Source organism: Octopus bimaculoides, chromosome 14, assembly GCF_046866305.1.
Source record: "Octopus bimaculoides isolate indiv1 chromosome 14, ASM4686630v1, whole genome shotgun sequence".
Classification (NCBI taxonomy): Eukaryota; Metazoa; Mollusca; class Cephalopoda; order Octopoda; family Octopodidae; genus Octopus; species Octopus bimaculoides.
Genome location: NC_142941.1, coordinates 22,324,056 through 22,334,290, shown reverse-complemented (window position 1 = coordinate 22,334,290; position 10,235 = coordinate 22,324,056). Strand labels below are relative to the sequence as shown.

The window sequence follows — 10,235 nt, the reverse complement described above, 5'->3', positions numbered from 1 at the left end:
CCTTCTATGTTATATATCTTGTTTTGTGTTCGACCGTGCGACATGGTTAAAAGGAGCCTTTCCCGTCTCGTCGCCATTCTCCTTTGGTTCGCACGGTCGTTCTATTACAAAGGTTTAAGAGAAGATTTTATTGATATGTCAACATGTATGTATGTGTGTGTGAGTGCGACATATAAACATAATGATAGACAGGCCATCTTCTAAACAAAGTGTATGTGTATACAAACACGGATGCATGTGTGTGCAATAAGCACAGAGCATAGAGAACCCAGGAATGAGAACCCAGGTTCGAAATTTCCCCAAGACACCTGACGAAGGCTGGAGGGTATATCAGCCGAAACGTTGTGTTAACAACAAACAAGATGAGGACGAATATCCGTCAAATGTAAATAATGTGAGTCTATTATGACGTTGAGAGAAAGTCCAGACACAAGGATGGTAAATACCAGTTCATAGTCAAAGTACACAGGAGTTGAGGAGCTGTAACAAGAAGTTGAGGCTGTCTAGCAGAGCCAGGGAGAGGCACACTGTCATGTAAGAAGTTGTGACTTCAATGCAGCTGCCGGGTCACTTGTTACAGGAGGTCTCGTGGGTTGTATTCGCTGTTAGCCATGGTGAAGTAACTCACAAACAGTGTTGAAAATAGAAGTTGTGCGAGCGTTGCTGGTTGGTGTGTATGTAGAGAAGTTGGTGTAAACGCTAAGAAGCTGGAGGCGACGAAGATGGAGTTTGCCGAAAGCTGATGGTTGAGTCTCCATGAGGTTGTTGTCGTGTCGTCGCTGGAATTGGCTGTGTGCTCTGTGGTCAGCGGCTAGACCCTGTTGTCAGGGGGCGCCAGGAATGTGGTCTGGGAACCAAGGGAGCGGCATTACGAAAAAGTCTGGGAACCACTACTGTTGACATTGAACTCCAAATGGTCAGGTTAGTAGTTAGTTTCACCAGTCTGAGAATGAATGGGAAATTCAACAGCACTATCTCATAACTTCTTTTAAAAGTCAAACAGAAATATATAAAAAGAGAAATAAGTCAGGAAAAAGAAAATTACAACCGCGCAGGCGTAGCTGCGTGGTAAGAATTTTGCTTCTCCACCACATGGTTCCGGGTTCGGTCTCATTGCGTGGCACCTTGGACAAGTGTCTTCTACTATAGCCCCAGATTGACTTAAGCCTTGTGAGTGGATTTGATAGACAGAAACTGGAAGAAACCCGTCATATACATATATGAGTGTGTGTCTTTGTGTTCGTCCTCTACTCTGCTTGACAACCGGTGTTGGTGTATTTACGTCTTCGTAACTTAGCGGTTTGATAGAAGAATAAAAAGAAAAGTACCAGGCTTAAAACAAAAGTACTGGGGTCGATTCGTTCGACTGAATGCTTCATGGCAGAGCCCCAGCATGACCGTTGTCTGATGATTGAAACAAGCAAAAGATGAAAGATAAACTACCTTTCACATTCGCCAGTATCAATCCCGGTATTTGTTCTAATTGGGGACATAATTTTTCTCGTTCCCGTTACACCGTTTCAGGTACGATACATTTTGTCTTCTGGATTTTAAACACGAAATTGTAAATCCTTCATATTGAAATTTATTATCCAAGTATTTTAAGCTCATTTCCGAGCCTCTTACGCCTCAACATGAATACATTGTGTCGGTTTTAATCATTTCTAACACGGATTTACTTCACAGGTTTATACTAAATCTTATGTTTCCATTATTTCTTGATTGTTTCTCTTCGTAAATTTTGTATTGTTGATATCTAACATAAGTACGAGTTTGTTGTTGTTACTTAGCCCCATATCCACCTAAAAGGCGCAGATGATCAAAGTCATTCCAGCCATAATTATCTCGTTTTTCCGTTGTGACTAAGACTACATTATCTAGTGTCATTTCCTTATTTAAGACGGTAAGGTGTGATTTGAAGATTTCGCTATTATTTCTAGCTTTTCGTGGTGTTACAAACAAAATATGTGATTGTTCCGTTCGTTCTTTTCCAAACGTACGAACGGTGTAAAGGGAACTGAAAGGTCTGCCAGGTGGAATTGACGTAGCGCTCGGAGACTTGTTTTTCTTCCTGCGCTCGTTAATTCTTTTTACATCTGTCATCGAATTGGTATAAACATCACTCATTTTTCCACTTTATAAAAAAATTATTTTCATGTCAAATATCTTCTTTCACTAAACATCGCCTTAAACCAACATAAAACTTGTTCTGAACTCGCCATTACATCTGCCATCAATTAACAAAGTTATTTAATGTTACCTAATAAAGTCACATCTACCATTAAATAGCAATACAGTTAATGATAGATGCTGGGCGGTCCAAAAAGGGTGCCTCTTCGTGGTCACAAGAGTTGCTAGAAAAGCAACCACATCTTCCTCGAATTATAATCTATCGTCTTAAAAGAAAAACATTGCTTTGGATAGTGTAGTTAATATAGGATTGCCAGAAAATAAGACAGGTAGGTCAAAGGTGGAATGTCAATGTTTATAAGCCTTCTTAACCAGAGGCTGACTTTGAGTTAGACAGCTGATGTAAGGAATCTAAATCTCAGTCAGATTCCATACAAAATATTGATTTCAACATGTACACATGTAACACTGGTACACAAACTAAAATTCAAGAATCCATGTTGCATGCATGTACATTTACAAAACATCAAGATCTGCATTTCACCGCCAAAACTTATTTACCTAGCTATCTCCATCTCTACAACCAGTTAGGTATTTTAATTATTGTTTAATAAGGGCAACATTCTTCACTGACTCAGACCCATATTGGAATATGCTACACACTTAGACATTCTTGACCTCATCCAGAAGAATATCATTTGACTGTCACCAACCGCTGTGACCACTAGTTCACAAGCCAAAATGCATGGTTACTCTACCTGATCAAAACAACAGCTGAATCTCCCTTAAATTGCAGCTTATCATGTTAAAAAAATATATGACACTTTGGATGATGTCATATTAGATAAACTATCTGTGAAAATGAAAACAATTGAATGGTCACAAATGGAATACGTTTTGTTCATAGATCTGCTTCATCCAATTTCCTGAGGCTGACAAGTAGTTGACAGGCATGAAATTTTCTCTCTTCTTTCAATCCTACAATTGATTGATAATTGCTCTGTTATCCAGCCCTAAGTGAAAAAAGAAAATCTGAAAATAATGTGTTGGTACTAATAAGGCAGTCGCAAAGGTAAAATTGTTGGTTGGACAAACTGCAACAATAATTTAAAAGATAAGATTATTATTTAAAATTGCTTTGTTATTCAATCTAAACCAGTATTTGAGGTTAAGACAAAAATTGGAAAAATAGCTGCACAAAATGAAATCCGAGTTTTATTTGTTTGTTATTGTTTTTTTTGTTTTTTTTCTAATAGGCAAAGGAGAAGCAGTAGTGCACATGCATTTTGTAAACTGATGAAGTCAATATAGATGTTCAGCTTGAATTTCCATGTTTTGTAGAGAAACTGGAGGAAGAGAAAGCATTTTAGATCACTTGTTCTAGGGATGAAGAACTAAACAAAGTGTTTAAAACCCTTTAGCATTCAGACTATTCTGTCAGATGTAATGTTTATTATTCACATTGTAGCTTCAAGATTTGAATGGTTTGATTGTTTGTTTTTAGAATGACATGGTAGGGTAGTATGTATGAGATTGGATCTGAACATAAAACAGGTAGAATATTTCAGTTGGATATGGCTGGCTTAAATGCTAAAGGGTTAAAACAAGATTTTTAATATGTTAGGGATGATGAGAGATGGAGATGTAGTCATTACATACAATTTGGATTTGGTGTACAGCTTGCTAGTTCAGTTGAGCAGAAGCCTTGTAACATGTAGAAGCAGTAGAAAAAGGAAATAAAATATATGTAGGCTAGTACATGTTGCATATTTGAGAGATAGCTGCAGCACTCCCCCAGATATGTGATATGTGTTTTAATATAGTTGAGTTTTGTAGAGGTTGAGCTACTGATCAGTGGGATGTATTCTTATAAGTAACTGTGACCATCTAGGATTAGTATCTTGGTTTCATGTCAATTTTGCCCACATGCAGGAAGTTAAGGATCCCTCAAGAGTGGTATTGTATGAATGTGTAGTTAGAAGTAACAGCAAGTATATTGCTAATGTAGATAAGGAAGTCTTAGGTGACACAAATACAACTCTCAGAGTACACCAGAGTTGATAAAAAAGCAGGTTAAAGACTAAAAATTTCCAATCCAAGAGAAAAAAAGGTGGCTAGAGCCTACAAGAAAGAAATTTTGCTAAGTCATCATGACAGATATGTCTTTAGGGAGATCTTATGGTTCACACTGTGGCAAAGTCTTTCTTCATCTTGATGGTATTTGCATTCATATTAGAGAAAAGCTATTGTTTATGCATAAATATATTTGATCCCATTATCTCACTTGTGACAAAAAAATATTTATCGACCCTGAAGTAAAAGTGAAATTAATTTTTAGTCAGAGAGTTAAACAAGAAATGTATGTACAATACTGAATGGAACGACCCAGTGATTATAGTGATCACATTAGGATCATAAGTTTTGAAGAATTAGAATGGTTATGATGCTAATTTACTGCATCACTAACCACATAGTCATAGAATCAAACACTACTAGAGTATTGTATTCGTAAACAAAATTCATAACCCTGCTTCTCCCAATTTCCTGGACTTATGCAAAATATTTAGTCCTATTTCATATTAGCAGTAAGGAGTACATTTAGCTGAAAAGTTTATTTTCTCTAATGAAAACTATTTCATTCAAGTAGAAATGAGCAGGTAAAATAAGATATTATGCTACAAACTTATAGGCTGTGAGTTCAACTTTGTGACCATCATTTCCTTAACTTTCTGACAAAATTACAGCAGGAAACCAAAGCTAAGCACTGGTTCTCAAAATGTGTTACTAGTGGTAGGTGATATTTATAATGAAAACCAACCATAAATGTTTAAAAACAGCCGTAGAAGAGTAAAAGTATCAAGAATTCAAAATTTGTATTCTTGGTATTCATGTTTATATTGATGTTGTCTTCATTTTGATATGTCAGGTGCATTTCTAATCATATCTACTCCTGTGCATAGAATACAATACTTTACTCCAACCTAATTTCCAGCACATTTATAATCCCTACAAAAAGACTTTGAAAGAATGCTACAATGATAATCTAGTCTCATTTAAAAGCTCAAAAATGCAGTCAAGGCACATAACAGAATACATTTGGCATTACACACTTTCTAAAAACTAAAACCTTCATACATTTTTTAAATTCTAGGCCTCATATTCTTTGACAGACGTAGTCAAACCTCTATCACAAGGATTAGGTTTCTTCTTTAGGGTCAGTCAATGCATCAATCTAATAGTTGCTGGCTCTCTACAGAGCACAAGTATTCTCTGCTTGTATTTATGAATCATTACATCCACTACAAAGGTACACACACTCTGGACTATGTCCAAAAATAGACCATCTATCATTTAAGAAAATCTTCACTTACCAATTACACTACAACTAGTTTTGGGTCTCTTCTCTGAACTTGCCTGTTGTGTATCTCCAAACTCATTTGATGCGCCTACCTCTCCTCTTATCAGTCTTACTGTCAAATACACCACAGAGAAATTGTTCAGTCATGGATCCCAGAACAACTTTTTATAGTGTTCACTTCCTGAACATCAAACTCTCCCACCTAATCATCTCCTCCAGTTCAGAGTTGAGGCAGGTGCAAAGGTTAAGAACACTGCTCTTCTTTGAAGTAACTGGTATAAATTTTTTTTTTAATTCCCAATTTGCTCAACCGACCAGTCTGACGTTTTCCTTTTTATTGTTTTCGTTTAGATGTAGCAGTTACCTCCCTTATCGTCAGTTCCTCACATGATAATCAACCACCAAGTACATAACAGCCTACTACAATTTTATTTAAAAACTTTCAAAATTTATCTATTTTAAAAAAACAGCAACAACAAAGCACACCAAAAATGGACAAGAAATAACAAATACTACTGACACGAAAGAAAATATAAATTTTCTTGCTGAATTCTCTTTGCATAACAATGCCAACTTCTCTTCAGTCCTCTCATTCTTATCTTATTCCTTCTGATGACCAATTGAAATTGGAACCTGTATCATTCACTCCCCAATCTTCACATGAAGCTTCCATTTCTACAGAGTTCCCTGCATTGGAAACCAGATTTAATGAAGCTACTTTAGGGAATGTGACCATTAACAACAATCATTCATTAGAGATGAACCAACCATCTTTTAATATACAACAAAAGAACTATATTATGGCTTCAACAATAGCAGCCAAAACAGAAGTGACATTATTGAATGACACATCAACCAGTTTTAGTAATTCTATACAAAGACTAGAGGGTGATACAAAAAGAAGTCAGTGTACATCAACAGCTAGTAAACACCGCTCTGTTATTTGCCAGCATTGTTCTAAGGCCTTTTATCGCACTGCTGATCTTCGTCTGCATATGCGTACCCATACTGGAGAACGGCCATTTAAGTGTGACCTTTGCCCCAAAGCATTTGCACAGACAAGTCACCTGACTAAACATCGAAGGATACACACAGGGGAGCGGCCATACAAGTGTTCAATGTGTAGTTTAGCTTTCACTCAGTCAAGCAACTTAAAGAAACATGTAAGGACACACTTCAAGGCAAGCAATACCTCAAGAAATGTGATACACGGGAGCATTAGTCAAAATGATACAACTTCCAACAATAACAGCATTGTTACGAATATCAACTCTAAAGTCCTTCATCGTTGTAAGTATTGCCTGCGTCATTTCTTCTCCAATATAGCTCTCTCAGTTCACATGAAGAAACACTTACGAACAAAGCGCCTTTCTCCAATTTCTATGCCAGGTCAGTTCTCAGTGTCAACAGTTAATACATCAATGAAAGTAAACAAAACCCATCAAAATACAAAAGTAAGAATTCATAAAATAAATTCCAACTCAGCATCCTTGAAACCACATTCAGCTATATCGACTAATAACAATTATCCTACCTCACTCTCTGTAAAATCTGCCAACAATGTCATTGACTTATGTGAACCTGAAGGCGAATCTAAAGTAAGCACCACTTCTGATTTTGACTTTCAGATTCACAGGAATCGACCCTCATTTTCCTCAGACCAGTTTTATTCATGTAAACTGTGTCCTATTCAGTTTGTTCGATTAACTGATTTCCTCTCGCATGTTGCTCTTACTCACAATGAGCTTCTCCAGTGTAAACTGTGTCCTGCTTACTTTGCTCAGTTTTCAGATTTTACTGACCATCAACAACTGCACTGGATGGTTCTTGGACAACAGCAACAACAACAGCAGAAACAACTTGGAAATAAGTCAAAGATTGTGAAAAATTTTAGATGTGGTTTATGCAGAATGGAATTTTCTAAAGAAGATGAATTTTCCAACCATCAGTGCCAAAAACAGCTTAGCAGAGAGAAATATCAAAGAGTTTCATCAACATCATTTATAAACTCCAATTCTTCTTCAGCCACCCATCATTCAGATCATTTAACTCAAAACTGGAACCAGAGAATGGAGCCCAAATTAGTTTCTACAATCAAAGGACGCTCACCATTGGTTAACAAAGGGCGGAATTTTCTCAAGGATGTGTCACAAAGTGGTGCCCGTCATCGGAAAATGTCATTGGGGAGACCTTATATTTGTTCACGCTGTGGCAAAGCCTTCCTTCGTCCTGGAGACCTTCGCTTGCATATACGCACTCATACTGGAGAAAAACCATTTTCATGTGACCTTTGTCCAAAAACATTTGCTCAAACAAGCCACCTGACAAAACATCGGCGAGTACATACTGGGGAACGTCCATATACATGTGCTTTGTGTAACCTTGCTTTTACACAATCTAGTAATCTGAAAAAACACGTTCAAACTCACTTTAAATCTACAACTCTATGTAATAATAAGAATAATAATAATACTGATAATAATAATAAAACTGGTCAAATCAATGAAGGTCTTGCCCAAAAGATAAATTATACAAATGACCAGGAACTATCTCATAACATTCAGTACACTTCCCCAGAAAATTCTAGTCTGCCAACCCAACAATCCCAAACATTATTTGTGAAAGAAAATGATTCTTTCAAGAATACTGAACTTATTGAAAATCAGCTCAAGCATCAGTTACCTTCATCCATTATCCCTGATCTTACATCCCTAGAGTTTGAAAATGTATCATTTAGTTCCATCTCCACTACAGGAAACAACTCTGAAATTACATCATCTGCTTGTTCTTATCCAACAATTAAAAATGATATAAAATTGGATGGTCTCAATATCCAGCAGATTAACATGAAAGAAGAAAGTGATGACATAACATTAAGAAAAAATTCACTCTCACCTTCTGCTAGAAGTGACCAAAACCAGTCAGATATTCCTTTAGATGGTGTAAGTAGTTCAATGTCATCTTTTCTTGGACGGATGCTTCCCTGCTTTCCCAATCCTGAAACCTCAAAAGATGAATCCACTGAAGAATTACAACTTGAATATTGTCCTAACCATCAACAACAGACACATGTGGAAATTGACAACAGCAAATCTCATCAAAGCATAAAACATCCTTTTAAACCAGATTCCAACCCTAATCCAGGCATATTAACTGGATATGAAGTAAAGCCTACAGCTGAACGCCCTCACCTTTGTACTGAATGCTACAAAACATTTATACGTTCAGCAGATTTACGCATACACATGAGAACACATACCGGTGAACGCCCATTTTGTTGTGATATTTGCCCCAAAGCCTTTTCACAGACAAGCCACCTCATAAAACATAAACGGATTCACACAGGTGAGCGTCCTTACAAATGTAACAAATGCAACCTTAGTTTCACTCAGTCAAATAACTTGAAAAAACATATCAAAGTGCACTTGAAAGAACAAAAATCAAAGCAAACTGAAAGCTGTACAAACCTTTCTGATTCTTTGATTCAAGTCGAAAATCTTGAAGAAATAAATCACTCTAACTTGATTTCTATCAAGAAGGAAAATTCTCTAAATTCTCTTTCACTCCTTCAAGACAGCGAATTCCTTGATGTAAATCTCTCAACCCAGGACCCTTTTCAAAGCTTAAAAGGTAACAACGAAAGTGAAAAATCAATAAAAGAAGAGATCACTGATAGTGTTTGTTTGCCTCAGTGAATATTTTCTGCTCGAAATTATGTTAATATCTTTTGTGAGTCTGTGAAATGCCAGAAGGCATGTGTAAAACGAAAATCTTCTCATGGAAAATAAACTTCAACAAAACAAAATCCACTGTTTAACTTTTTTGCTTTGTGACTTTTTCATTACTGTATTGAAAGCTTCAAATTGACATGCATGGTTTGGTATAGTTAACCTAATCAATGAAAACAGAGTAGTGTTATGAATCTAAGAAAATAAGATTGCTTTCAGATAGTGGTTCTCAACTGGGGTCCATACAAGATTTTGTTGTTAAAAATTATCTGCAATAAATCAGTTATACTTCTACAATACACTGGATGTATTATTTTTTTTTATATATATAATAATATTTAATTCTAAAAATATATGGGATTTTTTTTTAAAACTTCAAATGGCCATGGAAGTCCAACAGAGTAAAATAGGAATCAAAGGTGTCCACAGGCAAAAAATAGTTGAGAACCACTGCTTGAAGGTTAAAAACAATAGCTGAAAAGGAATCCCAACAGATATGTAGGAGGAACACTGCAGAGTCCTTAACAAACTCAACAAAGTGAACTATAATTAGTAAAAAAAGAAATTGCCATGCATCATTAAGCAAGAATATAGACATTGAGAATTCCAGTTGCAACTGCACAGGAAAGCATTCCTGTGGTTATAAGTTTTATCAGCGAATTTCAAATTCCAACCTTTTAATAAAACTTAGCCACACACATACCTGTAACTGGCACTGAATACAGAGTTACCTTTCCACAGTCTAGTAACCTTAAAAAAAATTGTAATAGACACTCTGTCCCATCCGTCTCTGGCAGGTAAAGATACTGAAATGTGCATGTGCCATTGCAGGTTTTCATATGCCAGACCTTTTCAGTTGTACATGTCTGGATCAACAAATGATTGGAGCTTTCAGTAACACATATAGCAGTCTTCAGAATGGGGCTGTTAAAGTTGATGGCCAGTGTGTAAAGTTTAAAAGGACTTATATATTAAATTGATCCAACATTACTTTTAGAGTTGGAAAAGAAAAGACAAAA

The 10,235-nt window shown here is 36.3% G+C and overlaps 1 protein-coding gene across 3 annotated transcripts; it reads left to right on the top strand.

The window, feature by feature from the left end:
• Window positions 1-206: 206 nt before the first annotated feature.
• LOC106876579 (uncharacterized) lies at window positions 207-9,293 on the top strand. Of its 3 annotated transcripts, none has more exons than XM_014925184.3 (2): window positions 207-1,524; window positions 5,840-9,293. In XM_014925184.3, the coding sequence occupies exon 2, from the start codon at window positions 6,055-6,057 to the stop codon at window positions 9,181-9,183; it is 3,129 nt and encodes a 1,042-aa protein (XP_014780670.1). In that variant the 5' UTR covers window positions 207-1,524; window positions 5,840-6,054; the 3' UTR covers window positions 9,184-9,293. The 3 variants fall into 3 exon arrangements, with proteins under 3 accessions (XP_014780670.1, XP_089218634.1, XP_014780669.1); XM_089362508.1 differs by having other exon boundaries at window positions 472-921; XM_014925183.3 differs by having other exon boundaries at window positions 1,504-1,686.
• Window positions 9,294-10,235: the final 942 nt, after the last annotated feature.

Bases quoted from the DNA above. Each gene is read 5' to 3' on its own strand.
- LOC106876579 (XM_014925184.3), top strand. From the start codon at position 6,055: ATGCCAACTTCTCTTCAGTCCTCTCATTCTTATCTTATTCCTTCTGAT.